Genomic DNA, 26,901 nt, shown 5'->3' on the forward strand with positions numbered 1-26,901 from the left:
TCAGATACATCCACACCTTTTAGCGGAATGCTTCCTTAGAATATGGTAAACCAGGTTATCATCTAGAAACGACAGGTCGTCGTCGAAGGCGATGGGTCTGCAACACGCCTGCCCCACTTTGTCACTCACTAGCCTTCTATTTCTGGATAAGTTTTTGAGTATTTTGTCATACATTGTCTCAGCTGCTTCGCAAGAACCGCTGCAGTACCGGAAAATCAGTTCCTCCTTAGTTTCGTAGCCCAAACCCAAGTCAGTGACATTCAAATGTATTGCGGTTAAGACACAACCCCGACTTTTGCCCCTCTGGCCTCTCCGACCTTTGCCTCTGGAATTCTCCGAGGTCGCGGCTGCGGCCTGCCGATTCCGCTCTCTTCTAGGAAGCACGGCCATGTGTTTATCTGGTGACCTTTTCAGTCTTTTAATGGTGGCTTGAATAAAATCCATGACATCATCAAACTGGTCAGGATAGTCCTCCGGCATAGTTGCTGTTTAATAAGAAAACAGAAAATGTCACACGAGATAGCAATGATCATTTGAGGCCATCTTCTAGATCAAAGCGCCCCTAAAGTCAGCCCAGATTGGACCGACCCCCAGCACATTGTGCGGCTGGTTAAGCTAAACGTGCCTCCCCCAACTCCCCAAGATTGGAGGCTAAAATGGTCCCTCCAGCACTTTGCAGAAGAAAGACTATTTAGCTAAAAGAGGGGACTGATGTGATGGGTGACAACTTTCTTGTTGAAAACAAATCCTTAGAAGTTTATTTCTCATTTGAATGATATCGGCCAGTTTTAGCGAGTTGACAGAGAAGAGGAGGGCAGCCGCTCATCATCTCAGGCCATTTCTCCTGCCGACTTATAACTGAGGGAGTAGCTCCAAACCAGAGTATGAGGAAAGAGCCCTGGATGCTCACTGAAATGCAGATTCCTGGCCCTGCCCTCAGGTCTTGGGGTTTCCTGGTTTGTGAACAAACCTGCATTTCTGACAAGTCCCAGAGGAATTCTGCTATCCATGACCCATAGACCAGACTTTGAGGAACACGGTCTTAGAAAAAAAAAAAAGGCAATTTCTTCCAACTTTGCTTCTTTCATTTGAAATAGGGAGTGTTTGTCCCTGAAATTTACCTTGATTGAGTGGCTGAGAGGGACAAAGGCCCTTCTGACAGAATACAAAAGGGGCTCTACAACTCAACTCTCCTTTGAAACTCCCTTAAAAAGACATTAAGAGCCAGGCATGGTGGTGCAAGCTTGTCATCGCAGTACTTGGGAGGCTGAGAGAGGAGGGTCACAGGTTTGAGGACAGCTTTAGCAAGTAGAGAGAGACTCTCATCAACCTAGTGAGACCCTGTTTCAAAAAAAATAAGAAATAGGGCTGGGAGTGTAGCTCAGAGGTAAAATGCCCCTGGGTTCAATCCCCGGTGCCAAAAATAAAAATAAAATAAAATAAAATAAATGGGGCTGAGGGTATAGCTTGGAAGTAGAATGCTCCTGGATTCAACCCCCAGCCCAACAAAACAAAACAAAGAAAACATTAAGGAAGAGAAAAACAGTTCATATTTCACTAATGGAGACTAACTGGCCACTTCCTGTGGGTGGTGTGGCTTCAACAAAAAGTATCGTGATTGGCATGTATTGCAGCCAATTGAAATGAGAGGCTGTTTGAGGATGGGCAGGGCCCCGTCTCTGCTGTAGGTTGCCACAGGGATCTGTCTGACCACAAACAGGACAGGAGATGTGCTTCCAGGAGATACCATGAAGGAAAGATAAAAAGATGCTAAGATGTCCATGGGTTTGCAATGTGTGGATGTTTTCTGAGTATTTTAGCATTTGCTAAGCACAATGAGTAAGAGAAAAGTAAGTATTGGGGTAATTTAATACATTTCTAAAAGGAAAGCAAACCAAACACTTATTTATTAGATACAAGGCCTTTTCTGCAACCCTCATCTAATTTCCAGGCAATTTAGTATGTTTAGAGTTATATGTGGCCTAAGAAAATATACCTTGAAAGAGTTGTTAGCAAGAGGAAATGCTTTTTTTTAAAACCAAGGCCATGTTAAAGTGTTGAAAGATTACATCGTATCTATTGTATTACATTATTCTATCATAGACCTAACCCATATAATTGTTAAAAGATAGCAGGTATCTGACTGTGTAAAATGACATATAGCTGTGTGTGTTTCAGGGGCTAAGGCACCTAAGATTTCATATGCATGCACACACACGCGCGCGCGCACACACACACACACACACACACACACACAGATTATCATATACTATAGATGTAGAATAAAAAATTGAGGATTGGGATCCAAGAACATGTCATTGCCTGATTTTTGAAACTTAGTACTCGGTGTTTCAGTTGATTATACATTACAAAATTGCTTGGGTCTAGCTGAAGCACGACTGTCACTTCCCTGGAAAACCATTAAGTCCCTCAACTGGTCTCCCTTTATCACTCTTTTCCTCCTTCAATCTATTTTCCACCTTGTGGGATACTCTTAAAATATCAACTCAGATCACTTCACTCCTCTGCTCAGAAACCTCCAGTGCTCCCCATTTCTCCTGGAGTAAAAGCCAAAGTCCTCACTGGCTTAGGGCCCGCGCCGCCCCCTCCACTCCCACCCCGGCCTCTGCTCTCTCTGACCTCAGTTCCTGCTTTTTATATCCTTCCCTCGGGCTCCCAGGCTTCTCAACCTCAGCTCCACTGACACCGGGGCTAGGTCATTCTTTGTCCTGTGCACTCTAGGATGCCCCGCTGCATCTCCCTTCCTGGTCAGGAGAAACTCAAATGTTCTAGATATACTCAAATGTCCCCTGGGGGTTAAATCATCTGGTTTTGGAACCATGGCGCAAACCAGCCCTCTCTGCCCGGGCCCTTGTGCCTCCGCAGAGCCCTGTGCAGCTCCTGTGTCTCTTCAAGTCTTGGCCCAAATGTCAGGTCAACAAGTTCCACCCGGGCCTTGTTTATGGTGCAGTCCCTGCCCAAGCTCTGCTCTCCAAGCCCTGCTCCCCACCCCACCACAGTGCTTCCCCACCGTAGCACACTAACTAAGGGGCTCAGGTGCGCTCCTCATTGTCTCCTCTGACACATCGCCAACTCCAAGAGGCAGGAAGTGTGACTGGCTTACTCACTGATGGGTCACAATCAAGTTCCCCGGAGGCCCTGAAAGCTGTTTCTTAAATGAATTAGTCACTTTCATAGAGGGAAAAGAAAGAATCCGTCATTTTTCCAGAGGATACCAGGACTTCCACTGAGAACTGCATCTTTATGAAATGCAAAGCTCCAAAATTAACCTTCCCTATCACGTGGGTGCATCTTCCACCCGAGAGTAAGGGACCGTCTCCAAATTCACTTTCCTCACCAGCTTCCGGTAGCCTGAGAGCTCAGCTTTCCACAACCAACATGTTGGGTCCAAAGGACTCTCGAAGGAAGGTCTCAAGGGGTTGGGAGATTGGGAGAGCAGTCCAAATTCCTCCTTTCCTTTGAAACACTTTCTAACTGGGCCTTGTTCAGGGAGTTTTCTTAAAAATATCATCAACAACAAAAATCTTTCATCCATCCTGATTTAGAGAAACAAATTACTTTTTTGTGGTACTTGGGATTGAACCCAGAGGTATTCTACCTCTGAATATACTTCCAGCCTTACTTTTTATTCTTTATTTTGAAACAGAGCCTCACTAAGTTGTGGAGGGCCTCACTAAGTAGCCGAGGCTGGCTGTGAACCTCTGATGCTCCTGTCTCAGCCTCCCACGTACTGGAATTACACGTGTGTGTTACCATGCCCAGCTCAAATTACTTATTTTTTAAAATGAGCTGCTTTTGCTATTTGTGATTTATTTCAATAATAAACTTTTATTATGATTACATGTGTGCCCATCTTTATTTGTAAAACTAAATATTATAGTCGTAAAATACTGTGCTTTTTATAGAAATCATAACTTCTTAAATGGATATATTTGAGGTGATTCATCAAAATACAAAGGAGTCTTTAAACAGGAAAAAAAAAATTGACTCACTGTTTTGCGGAAGAACTCACACCATAGGGCTGGGGGCTCTAGGTGAGAATTCCTGAATAGATCATTAACTTAGGAACCAGGGGACATCAAAAGTTATGATCGATTAACAATCAACTGAAGATTAATCAGAAATGAGAATAAAATACAACTAAAATTTTAAACTTAAGTTTATGGCAAAACATTCCAGTTTAAAAAGTTCAAGTTACACTGCTTTTGAGACTAACAAATTTGTTACATAATTTCATCTTACTAGAGTTATAATAACTATTTGAATCAATACTGATAGTGTTCTTATTTAGCCCCTGATACTTTCTAAGATACTGAAAAACATTTCCCCCTCTTTATAAGACATTGTGGCTGCCCGGCTGTGTCACGGGCTTTGTATTCAATATAAAAGACAGAAAATGTCTGGTTAAGTTTGAATTTCAGATAAACAGTGAACAAATTTTTAAGCAGTCCCGAATATTTTGAGGTACAAATATTGCAATATTTAGGGCATACACTGCATAATGGGAAGGTCTGGTGCCTTCTTTCTTATTTTAAATTTCACATGGCCCCTCTGTGGTGACCTATGTAGAATGTGAAATGTACAAACTACTTATGATTTTAGATGATGATGTGACAGATTACTAACCCTGAGTTAAAAGGCTTCCTGGTAACGGTCAATATATACCAAAAGAAATTTTGTCCAAACGCTCACCATGTACAACATCAAGAGTGAACCTCAATGTAAACTATGGACTTTGAGTGATTAGGTTATGTCAACATAGGTTCATTGATTATAGCAGATGTACTGCTCAGACAGGAGACGCTGTTAATGGTGGGGGCCCTGCATGTGTGGGGCTGGAGGTGGACAGGAAATGTCTGTACTTTCCTCTCAATCTTTTTTTTTTTTTTTCAGTACTGGAGATTGAACCCAGGGGCATTCTACCTCTGAGCTACATCCCCAGCCCTATTGTTTTATTCTTTATTTTGAACAGCCTTCCTTCCTTCCTTCCTTCCTTCCTTCCTTCCTTCCTTCCTTCCTTCCTTCCTTCCTTCCTTATTTTTTGCAGTACTGAGGATGGAACCCAGGGGCATTCTACCTCTGAGCTACACCCCCTGCCCCATTTTTTTTTCTTTATTTTGAAACAGAGTTTCACTGAGTTGCAAAGAGCCTCACTAAGTGGTACCTGAGGCTGTCCTCAGACTGTGATCCTGCTGTCTCATCCTCCCAAATACTGGGATTACAAGCTTGTGCCACCATGCCTGGCTTTGAAACAGGGTTTCAGTAAGTTGCAGAGGGCCTCACTAGGTAGCTGAGGCTGGCTGAGAACCTGTGATTCTCCAGTCTCAACCTCCCAAGTACTGGGATTACAAGTGTGCATGACTATGCCCGGCTCTTTGCTTTCGATTTTGTTATAAACCTAAAACTGTTCACAAGCTTGCTGGCACCCAGGAAGCACTGGACAAATGTCTAATGTGTTAAAGTGAAGGCTGTAGCTACTGAGAACTGCTCCATTTGATGGGAAATCTCTCTCCTGCACTGTCACTAAGGTGAAACTATTATTTAAGCCCTGAATGCAGGCTATAGCGTCTCTTGTTGCGATGAAGGCTTTCCCCTCCTTCATATTCTAAAAAATTGAACAAACAATATTTATATAGAAAATTTCACACAGATATACAAATTCTGGAAACCAGGAACGGATACCATTGTATTTCCCACACCACCAAGCAAATAGGCCTGTCTCTTCCAACTCAATTCCTAACTCGAGGCCTTTGATGCTATAGACGGAGCCTCAGTTTATCCATGCTAGGCATTTGAGAGGTATTAGGAGTCATATATCTCTGCAGAGGGGTGCTGGGCAAACTCCCTGAACCTGTTCTTAAGAGTTCTGCAGAAGGTTTTGCTCAGCACAGGCAAGTTGTCCCTCATGATGAGCTGCCCAGAGTTGCTTCAATCTCCCAGGAATTCACACAAAAGGGTTTGGGGTTTGGATTTGTTGCCTAAATTAAGACTTACTAGTCTCTCGCTTTCTTCTTTATTCAATAAAGGGCTTGACAGAATATCAGAGAGGCAAACGGTCCTCACTGAACCTAACTTTGTTAGTAAAATACTTGCAAACCACAAAAGGAGAGTATCTTTAAAATGAGCAAACAAATAAACAACAAACACTTGCCCATTTCCCAGATGCACCTAGAGGATGTATCTTGGAAAACATGTCATCTCAAAGCTAAAGTTTTTGAAAAATAAAAATGCATAAATGTACTTAAGTCATCCCTCATAGTGTAACCAAATATTTTGGCATTATTCTATTTGAAATATTTTAACTTTGATGTGTCCTTTGTATAAACAGTGTTATTTAAACAGACTAAACCGTGTACTAGGGCACGACTCTGGGAACAAGCCGTTCACTACAAACTGCCTCTTTCCATTATGGGGAAAAAATAGTAATGTCACCTTAGGGACAAAGGATTGAGAGAGTGAGTGTTTTGTAAAGTTGACTGAGTTTTTATAGTAACAGTGGTGAGAGCTCCGAGTACTCCCTGTAAGAGCTGAACTAAAAATTATATAATTCAAAACATGATCTTGGCTAAGCTGGCATCGGTGGACAGAGTATTCTCCTAAAATGTCAGATTTTTCTTTAAAACAGACAAGTTAGCTAAATTTTAATGAAAAAGTCATTTTTATACTTGTAGCTGGGCAGTATTCCTTCTCCTGGCTGGGCTGGGCCTAAGTCTTCATTCAGCCTGTGGGCCCAAAGGAGGGTGATACAGGGTCCTTAGCAGAGTATTGTGAACCGACTCTTTACCCAGAGAGGGAGGTAGGAAGGCAGGCCTCTGAGGCTTCCAGGGAGGAGAGGTGGACTCCAGCACCCATGCTGCCCCTTCCTGGGAGGGGAGGTCTCCCAGGCCGGCCTTGAGATGTGCTGAGCCAGCTGTGGCTCATGAAAAAGCCCTCTGGGCAGGACCCTTCCCTCTACCGCACTGCAGAGCATCCAGCTTCTGCATCCCAGAAGGGCAGGGGCAGATATGCTGAGGTTCACAGGGCTGAGCTCTTCTAGCTGGGGCCACGGAGGTGAGAGGTGTGTCTAGAATCAGAACCCCAGTGCCATCACTCCAGGCATCAGTGTCCAGTTCTGGGATGGGGCTGCCAAAGTGCTGGATAGTGTGTTTGACAAGCAGAGCCTCCCATGACAGGTGTCCACACACAGGAGCAAAATGGAGCTTCCTAGGGCTTGGAGAGACCCGATCTGATACCCATTCCCTACCTATATTGCAGATAAGGTGCCAAGTGCTGTGTAGGTCAAGAGTCTAAAAATAGGATCTCTTTTTCTATATATACATGCATACTTTATGAGAAGAAAAGATTGATACTGAGTAGCCTACGATGAGGGTCATTCTCAAGAATCACAAATGTTATTTGGGGAACAAATAACCTTTACCTTTCAATAAAACATAAATATGATGTTTTCTTTCACTAATATTCAAATATTATTATAAGAACTACATGCTAAATATTACCTTTAAAATTCCTCACGTCACAACATTTCACCAGGCTTTATATTTTAAATAACAGTATCTATGAAACTCTTAAAAATATTATTAGCCGGGTATGGTGGCACATGCTTATAATCCCAGCATTTGGGGGGCTGGCTGAGACAGGAGGATTGTGGTTCGCAGGCACCCTCAACTACATAGTGAGGCCCTCTGCAACTCAGTGAGACCCTGTTTTAAAATAAAGAATAAAAAATAGGGTTGGGGGTGGAGCTCAGAGGTAGAATGCCCCTGGGTGGTGCACACGTGCAATACCAGTACTTGGGAGGCTGAGAGAGGAGAAAAACAGGTTCAAGGCCAGCCTCAGCAACTTAGTGAGGTTTCAGCAACTTCGGGGAGACTCTGCTTCAAAATAGAAAGAAATTAGGGCTAGAGGTATAGCTCAGAGGTAGACTGCCCCAGATTCAATATCTATCTAATTCAATATCTATCTATCTATCATTTATCTGTATATGTACATAAATACATATATTCATATATATATTCAATATAAAGGTTTAATTGATACTTACTTTCATGTAGCCTATAAGTTTAAACCTGTGAATATTCCTGCAAGGACTGAACATTATCATCTCTACAGATTTGGAAAATGAGGCTCAGAAAAGACAAGTATTTTCTTGGAGTCACGCAGCTGGTAGATGTGGATTTGGCTGGTTAGGTTTCAAAGTTCAAGTTATATCTAGCATCCCATGCTACCTGTCTTGTTTTCAAGTAAAAATTGTGCTTCCCTGCAGCGTTGAAGCCTCACAGTAAGGGGTAGCTGACTCTAGAACAAGCCCAAGATAGGCTGGCTTTTACCTCACCCATTAACCAAACTCAGATGAGGAAGCAAGAAACATACTTGCGGCTGATAAATTCACTATGGACCTAAGTATGCTCATCAGATCCCAAAGTTAGTGGCCACTGGCCACGGAATACAGCCTGTAGTCTCCAAAAAGGGAAAAGTCGTGTGGTTCAGGGGCACCTCGCCCACATCCTGGTTTCTGCATATCACTGTAAGCAGATCTGGCAATTCCCCAGTCAGGACCGGAACACGGGCAGCCAGGAGCGGGCGATTCAGACAGACAGACTGTCTCCGGAAGCTTCTCCTGCTCAGGCTGGCACCAAAGACCAAGGTCCTCAATGCAGGGTTGGAGAGGACAGAGCCCAGGATTCCAGGCCTGGGTCAGTGTCTGACCAGCCCTGTGACCTTGGACTAGTCATCTAACCTTTCTGAGGTCTCCATGGTCCCTGAGCTCTTCCTAGCTGTAAAGCCCTACGGGGTGGACAGTTCAAGCTTTGGCCGCATCATGCTTGCTGCTAGATGTAGGTTTTCAGCCACCTCTGGCCAGGTAGTGGCATTCAGCTTGACACCGCCCATCAAAGCCCCATAGGAGGTATGTTAGGATTTAGCAGTTCAGTTTCTTCAGCTGACCTCTTGTGATACTCATGTCTGCTACAATTAAAATAATCCTTGCAAATTCCCCCTCAAAGCACCAAGTCACTCCCCATACCCTTTTTGGGGGGGATATTTGGGATGGAACCCAGGGGCCTTCTACCTCCGAGTTCCACCCCCAGCCCTATTTTTTATTTTGTATTTTTTTTTTTTTTTTTTTTTTTTTTTTTTGGTGGTACTGGGGTTCCTGGAAGCCCTTCTACCTCCGGGCTACACTCCCAGACCTATTTTATATTTTTGAAACAGGGTCTCTTACACCAGCGCGTCTGGCTTCGAACCTGCGCGATCCTCCTGTCTCCGCCTCCCAAGCGCGGGGATTACAAGCGTGCGCCACCACGCCCGGCTATTTTGTATTTTGAAACAGGGTCTCACTGAGTTGCGGAGGGCCTCACTAAGTAGCTGAGGCTGACCACAAACAGTGATCCTCCGGTTTCAGCCTCCAGAATGCTGGATTACAAGCGTGCATCACCACACCCAGCTTCCATGCCCTGTTTAATTGGTGCAGAAAGGACCCCAGATTTCCATCAGAAAACCCATGTGAGTGGGGAATTCTTTTTTCTTTTTTTTCCTTCCTGGTACTGGGAATTGAATCCAGAGACATTCTATCTCTGAGGTACACGCACCTCCATGGCCCTTTTAAAAAAATTCTTTTTTAGGTACTGGGGATGGAACCCAAGGGCATTCTACCTCAGAGACACACCCCCAGCCCTATTTTTTTATTCTTTATTTTGAAACAGGATCTCACTGAGTTGCAAAGGGCCAAACTAAGTAGCTGAGGCTGCCCGCAAACTGTATTCCTCCTGTCTCAGCCTCCCAAATGCTGGGATTATAAGCATGTACCACCATGCCTGGCTTTAAAATTTTTAATTTTGAAACAGGGTCTAAGTTACTGAGGGTCTCGCTAAATTATTGAAGATGGCCTCTAATCTATAATCCTCCTGTGTCAGCCTCCCAAGTACTGGGATTACTGGAGGGCGCACCATGCCCGGCCAGTGGGAGGCATGCTCGAATCTAGGTTTCCATCTGCAAAAGTAGAACTGGATCCAATGCCTTCTAAGTGGACATACTATATCACCTTCAGTCTTCATCATCCAGAAGTCAAATACTTAACTTGCCCATTTCTTAAAATCTTATTAAAATTTTATTCATTTTTGCTTTTGTCTTTTCCAGTATATTTGGGTTGTCCCAGGTCATGACTCCAAGTCTGTAATTGCCCCCTGCAGCTGTCACAAAACGCAGGCAGGAGCCCCACCACTTGTCCTACAGAGGAGGCCACCGGTAGGTGGTCAGTCCTTGCTCTTATTTGCCCTTTGGGGGCCTCTGAAATGGCCAGTGTGAGGATGTGAGAATGTTCCGGTTCTCTGAAAAGTTCTCGATGGTTTTGTTATTTGCTACTATTTAAAAGTGGTGATTTTTTTTTATCACTTATTTGAGTTAATTAAACAAAGAACTACAAAGAACCCTAAACACTGAATGCATCTCACATTATGTAATGGCCACTCTAGCATGCCTATTTTGGACACAGAATTTGTCTAGTGTTAGGTAGACTCTCCTGGCCATAGGCTGCTCTTGGGCTAATTCCAGGAGGGGTCGGCAGCATCTATTTTCTTAAAGCAATCAGCAGCGGGGGCAATTTTCAGTCTCTGTGACCCTTTCCAGAGCCACCAGTGTGTTCTCTTCATGACCAGTGGTTTGTTGACAGTAAGGCATGACATCAGTTTATTTGAAAAGTATTTGCGTTGTAAAAACACCAGTGTTTTGTTGTTTTAAAAAGGCATTTCTGGATTCTCTCAAGGCAGAAGAAAAAGACCAATGAGAATGCAAACTACTTCAGAATACAGAAAAAAAGGAGCCCCTAGTACACTTATAAAAGCCACTGTACCCACCAAAATGCCATTTTATTTACCATCTCCACCCACACTCACAAGTTCTATTTTGAACTATTAGCTTACAACCCAACTAAGGAAACTTAAGTATACAGGAAATTACTTCATGAATACAAATAGCCAAAAAGAAAAAAAAAGACCCACTTAGGAAACAGTATATTAACTTCATTATTCATATTCTGATTGCTCTGATTTCTAAGTGTGCTGTCCATACTTTTATTATAGTTATTCAAATGACTTTACAGTAATACAGTGTGGTGGTGGTGGGGAATGCCTATTCTTCTGCTTTTAAGTCAGGAAAACACCCGACGGGGTGTCCATTTGTAAGCTAATCCATGAACACCCGGTGTGAGTTAAAAGCCCCAGAGCCAGCAGTAAACACCCCACGCTAACAAGCGCACACCAGGAGCCTGCTACCGCCCTTGTAAAAAACTTAACAAGGAAGGGCAAGAATTACTCAGTGAAATTAAGTGCACAAAAAGCCACTAAGGGAAATAACCCCTTGTAGGTATTATGGGGGGTGAACCAGGGTGAGGAAGACCCCAAAGGAACCTGGTAGGAGTCTGCCTTTTCCCAGGGAGCACTGCCCCCAGTCGGGGAAGCCACGGGACCCCTCTGGGATTCTACACCATTTATTGTGAGCAGGTAATAAAAGAAGGCCCAGGGCCTTAGGGACTTGGACAAGAATTAGAAGTGATGAAAAGAAGATGGCAGAGATAGAAAAAAAAATTTTTTTTTAAAAATTTGAAACAGTTTCCCTAGGTTGCTGAGAGCCTCACTAGGTTGCTGAGGCTATTCTCAAACCTGAGACCTTCTGTCTCAGAGTCCTAAGTACTGGGATTATAGGCATGTGCCACTGCGCCCAGCTTTGAAATTGTTTGATAGGTTCTTATGGTCAGAGATGAGCGAATGAATTTAGGGGAATGAATTTAGTACGGGCAGCATCTGACGTGACTGCATTTGTCTCATTTTTCTCCTTGCTGACTTTTTGGTACCTTCTGAAGAGTCACACCTGAGTGTCCTGGGCTGGCCAGCAGTGATCCCGCGGTGGCGACAAGCATGAGTGCTGGTCTCAGGCTGCCTGGGCTTATCCAGTCCTGGGGAAGCTGCCGCACCCTGGAAGCCCCCACCTCTCCATCTTAAAATGGGAATAGTCACACCTGCACCTTCATGCCAACATTAACATAAGAAAATATCGCTGGGTGCAGTGGCACAGGCCTGCGCTTTCTAATCCCAGTACTTGGGAGGCAGAGGCAGGAGGGTCGCAGGTTTGCAGCCAGGCTCAGCAGTTTAGGGAGATTCTCAGCAACTCAGTGAGACCCGGTTTTTATAACAACAACATCAAGCCAAGAAAGAAAGAGAAAGAAAATACCTTCGCCCAGTGCCTGGCCCACAGAAAGCTCCTAGCAAAAGTGGCCTGAGCCAGTCCACGCGGTTGTCACAGCCATGATCATTTTTCAGGGGTGCTCACACTGGGGGCAGTGGTACCAGGGTCAACCCTTCAGTCTCTAGGCAAAGCACGATCACCCGAAAGGGGACCCAGGCCGGCCCATGTTTAGTCTAGCATATCCCACAGGCACGGGGACCTGTGGGCTGCAGGAGCTGCCAAGGCCAGTCTTGGGGGGTCTGTACACCCTTTTTGGGTCCCTAGCAATGCCTGACAATGACTCATACAACATCAATGGATTCCACAGATCCCCACCAAAGATATTGCTTTGTTTTCAAAAAGAGGCACCTGTCTCTCTGAGGGTACGTGAGGGCTTTCTGTATTGCCTGTTGTAGTTTTAAGGGAACCAGTTGTCATGTCCTCGACTTCCACATTTTCTGAGTCCTAAAACTGGTCCTGTGAATACTTCTGTGTCCCCTTGTGCAATTCTCTGTGCACCTTACTGCAAGAGGCATGCTCCACATCCATCTCACTTGTTTTACTGTCCCTGGGTGAATATCCTCAAGTGTCCTACAAAGAGCAGGGTACCTCCTGATATGAGGACATAGCATCACCAACACAGCAATCCAGAAATGGTCACTGAATTTAATCATGTAGAAACAATCAGACAACTCGAAGTTGAACAGCAGTGTAGGAGACGGTAGGCAAGAAAGCCCAGGCTTTTAAAAGATGTCGATGTCATTGGTGGTGGGGGGGGTGGCTTGAGCACAATTTCAGATTAAAGAAGAATCAAGAAACCAGGTAGCCAAACATAATCTGTGATTCTGGATTTTAAAGTATAGAGGATGTTATTGTCGCAATGGGGAAATCTAAAATATGCACTATTAACAGTATTATATTGATGTTGAAAATCCCAAGATTGATAACTGAATTGCCTTTGTTCTTAAGAGATACATGCTAGCGTATTAAATGTTAAGACATTTGCCTTGACTTCTCAAGGGTTTAGGGAAAAAATGAGACAAAATGCCACAAAGAAGTCAATGCTAGTGCAAAGTGTATGGCTGTTCGTAGTTCTAGGAACAGGTGCTGAGGGAGGGGCCATAAGAATAAACCAAGAAATCCTAAAGCAGTGGCTCATACTTTGTCCTGGCCAGGTAGTACTGCCTAGGCTGAGTATTTTCTCTGCTTATCTATCTATTTATTCATCTTATAACTGGGATTCAAAAGTGAAACTTCTATCATGGGGGTGTGAATTAACAGGTGTATTTGAGTTAAAAATGGAAAAGTCAGACTTTTTTTTGTGGTACTGGGGTTCCTGGAAGCCCTTCTACCTCCGGGCTACACTCTCAGACCTATTTTTATATATTTTTTAAATTTGGAAACAGGGTCTCTTAAGCCAGCGTGGCTGGCTTCGAACCTGCAGGATCCTCATGTCTCTGCTTCCCAAGTGCAGGGATTACAAGCGTGCGCCACCACGCCCAGCCAGACCTTTTCTAAAGCCAACTTATTTAGGCTCATTAGTTTGAAAATTTGCCATGAATTAAAGAAGCAAAATTGGCATGTCCAAGGTTTGGTCAAAAATATATTTAAAACATCTATACTGTTCCCAAGGGGGCTGGAAATGGCATGTGGTACCAGTACTTAAACTGATAATGAAAAGTTTTAGATGTCAACTTAAAAGCATGCAATAGTTTAAAAATATTTTTAGTGGTGGCTTTGTGAGCAAAAGGGGTTGAAGACCATGGACTTTTAAAGCCGTGCCTTTCTACCTTGGTTACCTTACTAAAAGCACACAAGATGGGTTTTGTCTCTTCGAGGTGGCCACAGCTGTGTCCCAGGGGTGACCTTCTGTTTATGCAAACTGATTCCTATTGCCTCTGGGTGATCGCACTGGCACCTGCGGGGGCACTGTTGGTCTCCATGTGAATGCCCCGTCCCTGCGCAGAAGGGGAGTGAGCTGAGTACAAGTGTGTGCAACAAGGCTTCTCAAAGGCTGTCAGCTACTCACTCCAGAGACTGCTCCAATTGCCGGAGAGCCTGCTTTCATCGCAAAAAGGCATCAGTATTATTGGAACTGGTATCAAAATCCAAGTTTCTGTCCTTAAAGCATCCTTATCTGGGCTTAACACTGCCCTAGGACGACTCTGGCCCTCATGGAAATAACAGAAAGAAACAACCTAAAGGAAATTTATTAATTTTTCTTCTTCCTATTAGCTTGCGTGGTTTTCCTGGAAATCTGTGTCTTAGGGTTAGTGAATGTATTTACAACAAGCCAAATGTTTGTGTTTTCTTCATCTATGAATCTCAGAGTACAATCTATGTTAAGCGAAAAATCACTGGCTTTGGGACAAGATGACTAATGTCTGAATTCTGACTTTGACACTTACTAGATTTGTGACCTTGGATAACTCTATAGATCTCATTTCATTTTACTCGAAAATGAAGATAATCTTGTCCAGCTGTGCTCCAACTTATTCAACTTTATGGTGAGATATAAACCTATTTCTTCAAACATGAGTTAACTATGTGAATTTTTAAAAGGCCACTATAATATTAAGCTCTTATTTTCGGCTATTCACTTGCTTGAGGGGTAAAAGGTCAATGCAGTTATGCCTGTGCCTAAAGGCTTTTAAAAGCACAATGCTGAAAACCAAAGAATAGCCCTATGCTGTAGATCTTTCTCATGAGTGCCCTGGTCAACCTTCGCTGCAAGACAGCTCAGGATTGTAGATGCATTGCCCAAGTAAACAATGCAGGAAAACTTTTATATATATGAAAAAAAAAAGAGAGAGAGAGAGACAGTTCTGAAGCAGGATCCCACTTGCTGTTGCCTGCCATAGAAAACAAAACAAACCCTTTCTTCTCCTGGGTTTTATAGTGCCTCGTAACTACCTAGCATGATACTTTACATTTCCAGCCGCTTCTCAGCACCTCTTCCTGGTATGTGGACACTGGTCCGTCCTTACATCGGTCACCTGCACCTTCCCCACGGCGTGGCCACAGACTTTTCCATGCTGCCCTTTAGTCTGGAATGCCCCCCCTCCCCGTTCTTTCTCTTCTCAATGTCCATCTTTTAAGGACCAGCACAGAGCCTCTCTCTTCCCTGAATTCTTTCCTGCTCTGATATCCAAATCCCAGTGACTGTGCTACCAGAAATTCCTGAAGTGACTTCAACCAAAGTAAACCCTTCACTATACACTTGTCTTTCTGTCTGTCTGTCTGACACTCTGCCTGCCCATCTACCCCTCTGCCCATCAGCCTGTCTATAATTTACACCTAGCTCACAAGCTAGTAAAGCTTATAATGTGCCCCTTTTGATGCCGCATTGCACCTAGAAAATAAAAGGATTTAATACTTGCTTTTTGATTAGGATCAAATGATTAATTAACAAATAAGTATTTTTTTTTATCAAGGGAAGGCTTGTGAGCACTTAAAAAATAAAAAATAAATAAAAAGACCAAAGCAATGCTAGGAAGAGAGAATACCAGATACCTTTCACGTTCATGTCATCTAAAACAGACTCTTTCCAGCATATTGCTTAGGCTGGTGACCAGCATAATGTCCAGACTGGCCGAGTCCAACTGAGCCTTAAATGCATTTCTCTGAATAGCAGTGGTTTGAACGAGGTCCCCAGACTGAGGCCAGAGGGAGATACTGGTCTCATGTAAGAGACCTGTGCCTTCCAGAGTCTGGTGTGTAGGTTCTTTATTCCAAGAGACCCTTCTCACATGGCAGAGCTCCTTCCAGCTTCTGTAATTACTTTATTATAGTAATTGTTTATTTAGTCCCAAAGAAACGGATGGATAGTGATTGTCTATTCAGAATTCTCTCTCTCATAACATTAAATATGAAAGTTAAACCTGTATCTAACACCAGACGCTTTCTTACCTGTATAATGGTAGGCTGAACATTTGCTAACATTTACTAAAAGGTTTTTTTTTTTTTTTTTTTTTTTTTGCTGGGTTTATAAAACATTTTGAACTAAATGTCCAGCTGGGATCAATTAAGACAGAAATACTCCTCTTAATACAGGTAGCCTCCAAAGCACACCCCCGTGACTTACATAAGAGGCTGTCACCCTTCCTTCACAAGGAGGAAGGGCGAGAGGGTCTTTCTCACATGACCACGAGTCTGGTGGGAAAAAATCCACAGGAAGCACCAGGTCTGGGCAACTGGGGAAGGGATGGAGCTGTGACACCTGGGAAGGGCCAGGGGCAGCTGACCCAGGGCAGAGTCCCAGGCAAGGCTGGCCTGCCTACGTGCTCACCAGCAGACCGCCAGCCCAAAATAGACTTCTCACAAGGCCTGGGCTTCATCCACTGTCTGCATTGGGTTGTGCTGCTTGGAATTCCACCATTTAGAGTGGTAGAAGATGTGGCAGAAGAAAGTTCTCTGAGCCAGGCGTGGTGAGGCACCAGGCACACCTGTAATCCCAGTTCTTGGGAGGCCAAGATAGGATGATCAGGATCGTAGGTTTGAAACCAGTCTCCGCAACTTAGCAAAGCTCTAAGGAACTGGGCAAGACCCTGTTTCCAAATAAAAAATAAAATAGGTCTCGGGGTATAGCTTGGAGGTAGAATGCCTTTGGGTTCAATCCCCAAAACCAAAAAAATAAAAAATAAATGAGGGGGGGGAAGTTCAATGAGCACTCAGGGAGGGGCCCTTGGAAGCAGGAGTGTGGCAAATAACTATGCTGCTTCCTTACTTTTGAAGCATAGGCATTCCAAAGCAACACATAGGAAGGTTTAATATTACCCCTATTTTACAGATGAGGAAACCGAGGGTTAAGAGATGTTAAGTCACAACTGGTTAAGTGGCAAGGCCAGGTTAAAGCTCTAGCCTGATTTTAAAATGTTCACTTTTGACCTCGCTGACTCTATGCTCTCCTGTAGATTATAGAAGGTTGTACCCAGGGCATCTCCTATGTGGGACTCTGGTGAATTACAGTTCAGTTCAGTTACATCAAAGTTTGCGAGTTTTTATGGAATAGCCTGGATAGCCTGATTTAAAAAAAATGTTTCTATAGTAAATTTCATGATCATCTATCAAATTAGTGGGTTAGAATCCCACTGCATTACCATAGGAATTACATATCATTATAATTTAATAATGTAATACTCAATGCCTCTTCCAGATGGCTTCTAGTTGTACAAAAAACTGACCTGACTCCACCAGCCCAAAGTTCCCTCATGATTATGTTTCATGTGTACCACACATGCACATATACTGGAGAGCCTGTTGCATGCGGGCAGAGCTTTTCTGTTTTAGGTGTACCAAGGTACTCCTAGTACCTAGATGGTGCCTGACACATAGTGTCATACAGTAACTATTTGCCGAATTAATATATGTGTTTAGACTGTAAAATTAGCTCACATGTACTTTATGCTTTTAGTTGTAAAGCAGATTTAGAGTCGAGATGTGGAATCAACCCACAAGTGACCAACCTCTGATAAATTCAGGGAACCGTGTGTGACAGGTTTTAGTCCTGAGGTGACTAAAAGACCTTCCTTCCATCCGAAGTGCATTTTAGTGGTCGGGGAGGCTCCGGTCCCAGCTCTAGGAGCCCTGACTCCTCCCATCCCAGGTCTCTGGCACTTTAGCCAGGTAGCTTTACCTCTTTAGATCTCAGGACCAGAAAGATTTTCTTTCAGCCTTAAAATGCTATGACGTCCGTGAGTTTCACCTTGGAGATTGCTCACACCTGCTCTAATCCCCCTTTAGAGGCCATGCTGGCAAAAAAGAAACAAATGAAGAAAGGCAGCCAAAGGGAAGAGTCCTGGATGCCTCCTGAAGGCAAATCCCAAGCCCTTGCGTTCAGACAAGTAGAAGTCCCGATAGGAGGCAGCCGTGGACCGTTTACTTTATAGCCAGCCTCTAGGCATGCAAGTTAGCAGGTTCTGAATTCTATGTGGTTAGTCCATGCTATATAGAAAGCAAATTCTGGATATTTCGTTTGTATTGGAACCAGCAGAATACAGGCAATCTCAAGGGTGAGTGAACACAGTGGGTGCAGTCCCAGTCCACCCTTGAACAGTGCACAAGGGCTGTTAGCAAGATGAAAGTTCTTTTGCCTGATCACTAGGTTACAAACGTCTCAAGGGAACCAGAAGTATAATTTACGGTGCTTTCTATTTTCAAATGCAATGCAATGACTTAATGTTTTCTTTGCACATAAGCCTTAACCGGTTGTACCATGTGCAGTGCAGGATATAAATGTCATCATGGTAGCAGAGGCATGTTGACACTGGTTGGGTGTTCAGACTACACACTGTCATTGTTTTGCCTTCCCTGAATTGACAGCTTGCTACCGAATTGAACATACCTGGAAAGGAGTCAATTTGGCTTAGAATGTCGCCCAGTTTCTCTTTGGGAACATTTCTCTGTCAGGCTTCCTCTAGGATCTGTTGGGTCTTTCCATAAAGAAAATAGAATAGGGCATGTTCTATTGGTCCGAATGTAATCAGAGTGGTGAGAATCTCATCCATTGATGAGTTAGCATCCTTCAGGAGAAGGGAAGTAATCCCCATCTCACAGGTCATGCCCTCCTCCACACAATCGGTGGGATTAAAGCTAAACTGCTTGCTTTTTGGCTGGTTCTAACTTAGTTGAACCACAATCTTAGGGTATTATCATGCTATCCTGACTCAAAGCTGATTCTGCAATAGACCCATCTGGAGAGCATCCAATTCAGCTGAAACCTTTTGGAGAGAGGTCAGGCATCAGTTTTTCAAGTTCCCTCAGATGATTCCAGCCTTTTGAGTCTCTTCCCAAAGGGCACTTAGGACAGGAGCATAAGGTCCAAGGGAAAAATTTCATAGCCTGCTCTAAAGAAGAAAGATCTTCCTTTATGACACAGTTGCAAACTGTTCATAGAGTTCTAAAGTAAGTTACTTGTTCAAAGTCACAGTGTTGAAAGCATGCAGAAACCAGAGCCAGAATAATAATAATAATAATTAATAATAATAATAGTTAATACAAATTAATTATTATTATTGTGGTACTGGGATGGAACCCAGGGATATTCTACCTCTGAGCTACACTTCCAGCCCTATTTTTAAAATTTATTTTAAAACAGGGTCTCATTGAGTTGCAAAGGGCCTCACTAAGTAGCTGAGGCTGGTCATGGACATCGATCTTCCTGTCTCAGCCTCAGGAATGCTGGGATTACAAGCGTGCGCCACCATGCCCGGCTTCCAGGATTTAATAAGTAGGTAGGGCTGAGATGTGGTTCAGTGGTAGAGCACTTGCCCAGCCCATGTGAGACCTTGGGTTCATGCTTCCACATCGAAGGGGGGAGGAGTGGAAAGCCTATGTAGGCATGATACTAAATTGGCAATTACACCTTCAGCATCAATCAGCTTCGTAATTGGGCACAGTCATTTTTCCCTCCAGAACAACTGAGTTAGACAACTATTATCTGCCACTGTGTCTCTGTCCCTTTGGCCTAGCCTGTTTGAATCAACGATAAACTGGTCACTCACACGAAAGACCATGACACAAAGGGAATTTTAAATTTTAATTTCTATTGGAATTTATATACACTAAATTTCTGATTAAAACGGAAACCTTCATGCAGTTAACTGACAGAAACTCTTGCAACACATACTTGAATTTCAAGGAATCGGCTGCATTTTCTTTCTTTCTTTCCCTAAGTTACTCCTTGAAGTCCCTAGTTGCTTTATGAGAAGTATTACTTTTTTCTCTTTCTTGGGATTTGTGCAAGAAGATGCTTTTTTTGCTGTAATTAAGCATAAAACAAGCACGTCACATTTCATGAGTTGTTTCCTAGCCCAAGGCCACTGGGTTTGGGGAATTTTTAGCACATGGCCGACTTGAGCGGGGCTGCTTCTAGTGTGGTTATGACCACAGCATGTTCCAAATGCAAAGTAGCTACAGGGATAATTCCGAAAGAAAAAAGAATGAGTGGCCAGTGTGACATCCTGTCTACATACAGCTCGCCATTACTTTATTTTGTGGTTGTGTCAATTTTTCTATTGTTGTCTTTGTTACCTACATGCATCCTCAATGGTGCCTGTAACTTGCCATCTAGCACACCTTACTTATGCCACAGATACCTTTCTGGAGACCAGAAGGCAAATTATTATATAAAATCACAGTCAATGTATCCTACTTCTCTTGCTTCTAGAACTTGTTAAATTTTGAGTAGTAAGTCATAGAGTTCTTTTCTTTTCTTTTCTTTTCTTTTCTTTTTTTTTTTTTTTTCGGTACTGGGGATGGAACCCAGGGGCATTCTACCTCCGAGCTACACCCACAGCCCTATTTTTTATTCTTTATTTTGAAACAGGGTCTCACGGAGTTGCAAAGGACCTCACTAAGTAGTAGCTGAGGCTGTCTGCGAACCCCAATCCTCCTGTCTCCGCCTCCCAAATGCTGGAATCACAACTTATTTTCTATCAAGAATAATTTGATTTTGTTTTTCCAAAGAGTTAGCATGATCATATGTGGTCTGAACTTACAGCTTCTCCCTCCAGTTCCACCCACACACAGCCTTTACCTCGAAGTCTTTCTAGAACCGGAACTTTACTTAACAGAGCTGACACTACCCAGACGCATTTTCTAGAAATCAAGGCCCTTTCTGCGTTTTCTCTGTCTCTGGCTTGGTTTGATGGAAACCCTGTCTCTCTCCTCGCAGGTGCAGTTTAGGAGAAAAGGGCAATAGGTTTCAGAATTACACACAGCCAGATACAGCGAAACAGATAAAGGGCAAAGGAAGAAAAAAAAAAAATAGCAGTGTGTATATACAATGGGGAAGAGGAGAATAAAGACAACTCGTGTGTGTTCCTGCCCTGGTGGGGAGAATATTCGTTTGTCGGAATGATAAAGGGACAGACAGCACTGGATACCCTCGGTGCAGGACAGACCATCCCGTGTCGTTCACAGGCAAGAGCGGGCAGCCTCGCACCCTAGGGGCCGCGCCCGAGGCGCGCAGCTTGGGGCGGGCAGGGGTGCCTGCGTGCGGCGGGCGGGGTGCCGGGGCTCGGCTGGCGGCCCCCCGGGGAGGGAACGGTTCTTACAGTCGCTGTTCAGCGCGAAGGGCGCGCGGCGGCGGCCGAGGGAGCGGTCTTCGGCGGGCGCCTCGGGAGGCCTCTTACCGGCGGGCAGCGGGAAGGCGGAGACGGTGTGCAGCAGCACCAGGCAGACAGCCACGACATCCCATAACTTCATCTTAAGGTCCCGTCCGGCAGCGGCACCTGCGCGGGCCGGCGGGCGGCGGGGAGAGAACGCAGAAAGCGAGTTAGGCTCGGGCATCCTGGGCGCCCGCGGGTCCCCGCGCCTTCCCAAACGCACCGCCGCCCTCCCGGCCCCCGCGGCCCCCAGGCATCTCCCGCCGCTGACCCCCTCGGCCACCGGCTCCCAGGGGTCAGACTTTTGAGCAGGGCCACTGTCGCCGCGGGAAAACCTCCCAACACGGCGGAGACTCCGGGATTCCTGGCCTGCCCGGGTGCAGGTGCGCGAGGCCCCCGTTCCTGGGGAGGGGTTGCTCTGCTAGCCCCCATCCTGCGTCCTCGGGACGTTTCCCTGTCGGCCCTGGGTCCCGCCCTTGACCCAAGGAAGTGACAAGGCCTCCTCTCCCTTTGGAAATAAAATCTGGCGCGCCCTCTGCCCCTCCGTAGTGACCCTTCTCCAGGCCAGGCGGGACACCCAGGCCGCCCACGCTTCAATCTTCACACTAAAGAAGTATTTTGTCGCCGGAACAAGTTAGTAGGAACTTTGGAAGACTTTTGGCCTGTAGGAAATATCTGGGTTCAGTTACTCCACTTCCGAAGTATCGACTTGGCTTAAAATACTAGTCCTATTTTTTAAGGTTATGAAAATTAAATAACACACGAATAAGCTCCAACGGGGGCATAAAGCAAGCTCAATACACGTTTTACTATTGCCATGAGACAGGGATTGCATTTGTCTAGAAAACTTTTTACCCTCCGTGGCATGAACAAAAACTTTCTCTTGATTTTATTTTTTGGGGCTTTGTGAGATTCTGGCTCTAATCCCTATCCGTCCCAGAGGAGTCCCTAGCTCCCGGTGAATCTGTCACATCGGGGCCCTTGTACCCTGTCTGGGATGTGCTGAAGGCGCACACATCACCAGAAGGCCTGGACTGAGCTCCTATGGAGTGGGAGGTCCGCTCTTCTCAGTGTGAGTGTGGGGGCGTCTTTAGACTTCTCAGGTCTCACACCCCTAGAAAAAAGAGTCCATACAGCGTGTGTGTGTGTGTGTGTGTGTGTGTGTGTGTGTGTGTGTGTGTGTAGGTGTAGATGAGAAAAGCTTACTGGAGCTAAGTCCCACCCTGAAAGGTGAGAAGAGACCAGGCGCCTGGGGTGGAGGGAGGAGTGTTACCCTGTCCCTACTTAATCCCAAGGTTCCAGTCTGCAGGGTACCAGTGGGTGGGGAGATTTCTCGAACTACGAGGTTATTACCCACCACGGATAGCCCCCAGTAAAATGGATTCTTAGGAAAACTTTCTTGAAAAAAATTTTTTTTTCTATAAGGGTAGTCAGGGAGCAGATAAATCCTCCACACCTTTCCACTCTTGGTTCCCAGGACGCCCGCCTCCCTCCCAGGGCACCCGAGCTCCCCCAGAACTCCAGCCCTGGCGCCTTGCAGGCCACCGGGTGAGCGTTTAATTCGGCAGCCACCTCCCACCGCAGCAGAGACGAATGCAATTTTCATCCCTAGAGCGACTGTCTGTTCTCTCTGCAGCTGTTGGGCTCCGGAGTGTGTAGGAACTAAGAACTCCGAGGGACCTGCAGCTCCCAGCGCCTCCTGCTGCGTGGGCTGGCTTGCAAACCCAGGAAAAAGCGGGGAAAACTACCCGGCCTTGCAAGACAAGCGCAGCGAAGCGCTTTGGCCAGCTCCTGGGCACCAGCAAGGTCCCGCGGGGTTAATGCGCCGTGCCAAATCGCGGTGCCCGCCTGCTGGAAGCGGCGGAGTCACCAGATTTTCCTTCCGCGTTAAGAGGCTTTTCCCTTTTTTCCCCGCTTGGCCGAGGGAGGGCTTTTTAAATTGGACGTGGAGATCCTCAATTAGCAGTGTGGCGAAGCTGGCAAAAGTGGAAACGGCGGGACATTCCCCGCCTCGCCAGAGGAGGCTCCCGTTCCCGGTGCCGCAAGCGCCCCCAAAGACCTCCCTCCCTTCCCGGGGACCGAGCGCGCGCGGTCGTCACTCCGACCACCGCGGGGGGTGGGGGGGTGGGGGGGGGCTCCGGGTTCTAAATATTTGCTGCGCCGCTGAAGCTGCGGCGCGAGGGGCAGGGGCGGTGTCCTGCGACTTTGCGCCGTCCGCTGGGACGGTCCGAGTCCGCCCGGGCTCCACCCCGCGGTTCACCGCGTGTCCCTTTAACGCTCTCCCCGAACACAACTCCCCCTGCCGCTCGCGTCTCCTCCGCCACCACCCGCCGGGGCTTTGCGCGCGCGGCCGAAGGTGCAGCCACGTGCAGGCACCAAGCTTTCCTCCGGACGCGAGCCCACCGGTGGCTCCGCACTCGCTCTCGGCCCGCGGCCCGTCCCTCTCGGGGTCTAAAACCCATGCACCCCGGGCGGGCAAAGGGTGCGCGCTGCTGGCGCCGGCACGCGGCGGGTCCCCAGGCCTGGGGCGGAAGGGACACCCCGGGGGAGCCCGCGGAGTGTCTGCAAAGCTGCGGCTCGTGGCTTCTGAGTTCCCGGCACCAGGGGGCACCAGAAACCGCCCGAGTCCCGCAGCGCCCACGCGGCCCGGAGGCTGCGACGTCATTTTCAGCCTAAAACCGGAGAACAACCACTTTCTCTACAATCCTCTCTAAATCCGAATCAGCCCGGGAAGCCGTGGATATCCTCATTGGCTTCCCTGCGTTTAGGCTCCGATTCCCCGCCCCCCTCCTCTCCCTAGTTTTCCTCTTCCCACTCCATCCGAGGTGGTTTCTTGGCAACCTGCTTTTAGACACCCCCTTCTCGTCACCGAGACAGCCTTGCAGCGGGTGAGCGTTCCCGCCGCCTGCGCCCCGCACCCTCCTGTGCCGGCAGGCTGGGGGGTTTGTTTGGGCTTTGCTTTCAAGAAACTGGTCTCAAGGAGAGAAAAACGAGGCGGTGGGGTGGGCAGAGGGGTTCACTACAAAGTTGGGGTTTTCTTTGGGATGGGGACAGAAACTGCCAAAAGATCTACTCCCCCCCCCCCACTTCTCTGTCTGTGCCCGGTGTCCTTGACTGATGGAAGACTTATTGTCTTCTTAATCGCTCATCTCTGTCGGGCCCTGGACTAGAATGGAAAAATAACGAGGGACGCTTCTGGCTGGCAAGCTGGGGAAGAGTCTGTCTGTAAGGGGGCTGGAGGCTGGGTTCCTGGCCTGGGAGCACTCCCGTCTCTCGCAGGAGTAGGCCAGGGACACCAAACACTTGTTACTTGTTGAAAAGGCGACGCCTTCCCCACCAAAGCAAAGACGCAGTGAGGGCTGGTCGGGGCAAGAAGGACCCCGGGCAGATCTCACTTTGAGGGGGTCGTGAGTGAGGGTGGGAGTTGCCTCTCTTCCTGGAAACACTTAAATTATATTCAAAATGCGGAGGACGCCAGCGCGCTCTAACAGACCTACAGCAGGAACGGGAAGAGTTGCATCTGTCCCCTCCAGTGAACACAAACGTGGCGAGTTCGGGGCTGAGCAGCGGCTCTGCGAGCAGATTCTGCTCCGGCCAGCGAGGCGCCAGGAGGCTGGGGGGACCTGCGGAAGTCCATTCCCACCTGGATTAGGGTTCCTTTGCACAGGCTAGGGGTGGCGGGTTGGAAACCAAACTGCCGCCGGGTTAAACCCGAGGTGGTTCAAAGTGGTGGTGAAGGATGTTATTGGGAGGACACTCAGAGTTCAAGAGAAAAGGTCTTTAAAATAACCACCTCCATGGCCTGGTGGAGACCTTGAGTCCCAAGGGTCTGTTCCTGACAGACCCCCGAGGCCCGGACTGTTCGCCGGAGTTCCTCTCCCAACCTGGACCGGGACGCAAGCAAACGGGCTCTGAAAAGGGCGAGGAATGTAACTTTGCAAGCGGGGGAGGCGAGCCCTCTATTTTTAGGCTCTCCGTACCTTTGCAGCAGTCCCTCCCCCGGCCTGGGCTTTTTCTCGCAACAGACCCAAACAAGCTTCATAGTAAGTTACACACTTGGCAATGACATTATCTCTGCAGCTGCACGTCTACGAAGACGTGCGGCGGCGGGTTCGAAGATGACCCAAGCACCCACCCCTCCGTTTCGGGACTTCACAGAGTAAAGCGTCCTGCAGAGCTGGGGAGGAAAACAGCCCCTTCGCAGGCATTCGGGGTCCAGGGAATTTGGGCTTCTCAGGTCTTTGCCACTGGGGGGTAGGGCGGGGGCAGCGGGCCTCTCCTCATGCCTACCCGCTCTCTGGTTCAACTTTTCTCTCCCTACTGTCCTCCCGGAGCCGGCGCACCCTCCAGTCTCCACTTTCCCCCCTCTCCGCGCGCTCCGGGGTCCAGCCGCGCCCTCCCGCTCGGGCGCCGGGCATCCCGCCGCGCCCGCCCCCTGCAGCCCAGCCCGCTCTCCCGCTTACCTCGGATCCGGTCTCCGCAGACCCCCAGCTGGACATTAACTCCAGGTGGCCCGAGTCCCAGCCAGGAGAGCCATCGGGGCCGAGGGCCGGCGCGCGGAGCCGCGCCCTGCAGGTCTGGTCGCGATCCCGGGGTCGCGCGGGGCGGCGAGGGCCGGCCGGAGGCGGCGGCCAAGGTTCCAGCCGCCGCCGCCGCGACCGGGGCGGGGGCCGCCGACACCTCCCCCGCCGGCCTCGGGCGCCCCAGGAGCCGAAGTCGGGGCGGCGGGGGGCGGCGCGGCTCAGCGGCGGCCGCCGCGCTCCGCGCCGGTTCGGGGCGCAGGGGCTGCGAGTGCGGGGCCGGCCGGTCGGACGCTGCGGCGGGAGCTGAGGTCTGGCCTGGAGATCCCAACGAGACACCACGTCAACCCGCGCGGGCTGTCCCGCGAAGACATGAGGGCGCCAGGAGCGCAGGCTGGTCGCCGCGGGCCCGGGCCGGGGGGCCGGGCGGGGGGGGGGCGCGGGGCCCTCGGAGGGGAGGGGTCGGCGCGGCGGGCGGGGAGGGCGCGGGGCGCTGGGGTGCCGCGGGGCGCCCCTCCCCGGGGTGCAGGGAGAGCTCTGCGCTCGAGGAGACGCCGCCGCGGTCGCGCCTGCTCCTCGCCGGGTAGATCCGGAGGAATGTGCGGAGAACGACCCGAGGGGGCGATCCGGGCTCTGCGCCGCGCGGGCTTCGCCGGTGCGCCCCGCGCTGGGAGGGAGGGCGCTCGGGCCGCTGGAGGGCACGGGCTTTCCTCGCGCCTGTCGAGGGCGTTCCTTCCACCTCGGGGGGCTCGGCCTCTCGCTTTTCCGCCGGGCAGAAGGCAGCGGAGGGACGAGGAGCTGCCGGCCGGGGTTCTCCTAGCACCCAGAAGGAGAGAGAGATGTGCAGCGAGCGGCCCAGCGAGGGAAGCCGAGCGTTTGCCAGGGGACGCTTCGAGTGGGGTTGCATTTATAGTGCGCTCACCCCGTGACGTGCCCTCCAGTGGCTTTTCTGATTCGCTTTCTGACCTAAACACACATTAGTTTAGTCCCCATGCTAGGGCCAACACGGGCTCCAAATATCTGCTGGCTGAAGTCAG

General features: G+C 47.8%; 1 protein-coding gene across 3 annotated transcripts; it reads right to left on the reverse strand.

Moving 5' to 3' along the window:
• GDNF (glial cell derived neurotrophic factor) lies at positions 1–25,853 on the reverse strand (the record flags this gene model as incomplete). 3 transcript variants are annotated; one of them, XM_080701388.1, is made up of 3 exons in its annotated part: positions 1–485; positions 21,372–21,470; positions 25,808–25,853. In XM_080701388.1, 2 exons carry the CDS (start codon positions 21,442–21,444, stop codon positions 1–3), a joined length of 558 nt encoding a protein of 185 aa, XP_080557514.1. The 3 variants fall into 3 exon arrangements, with proteins under 3 accessions (XP_080557514.1, XP_080557513.1, XP_080557512.1); XM_080701387.1 differs by having other exon boundaries at positions 21,294–21,470; XM_080701386.1 differs by lacking the exon at positions 25,808–25,853 and adding an exon at positions 22,917–22,950 and having other exon boundaries at positions 21,294–21,470.
• Between the last annotated feature and the right edge of the window lie 1,048 nt (positions 25,854–26,901).

Source organism: Muscardinus avellanarius (genome assembly GCF_963383645.1).
Source record: "Muscardinus avellanarius genome assembly, chromosome: 1".
Taxonomy (NCBI): domain Eukaryota; kingdom Metazoa; phylum Chordata; class Mammalia; order Rodentia; family Gliridae; genus Muscardinus; species Muscardinus avellanarius.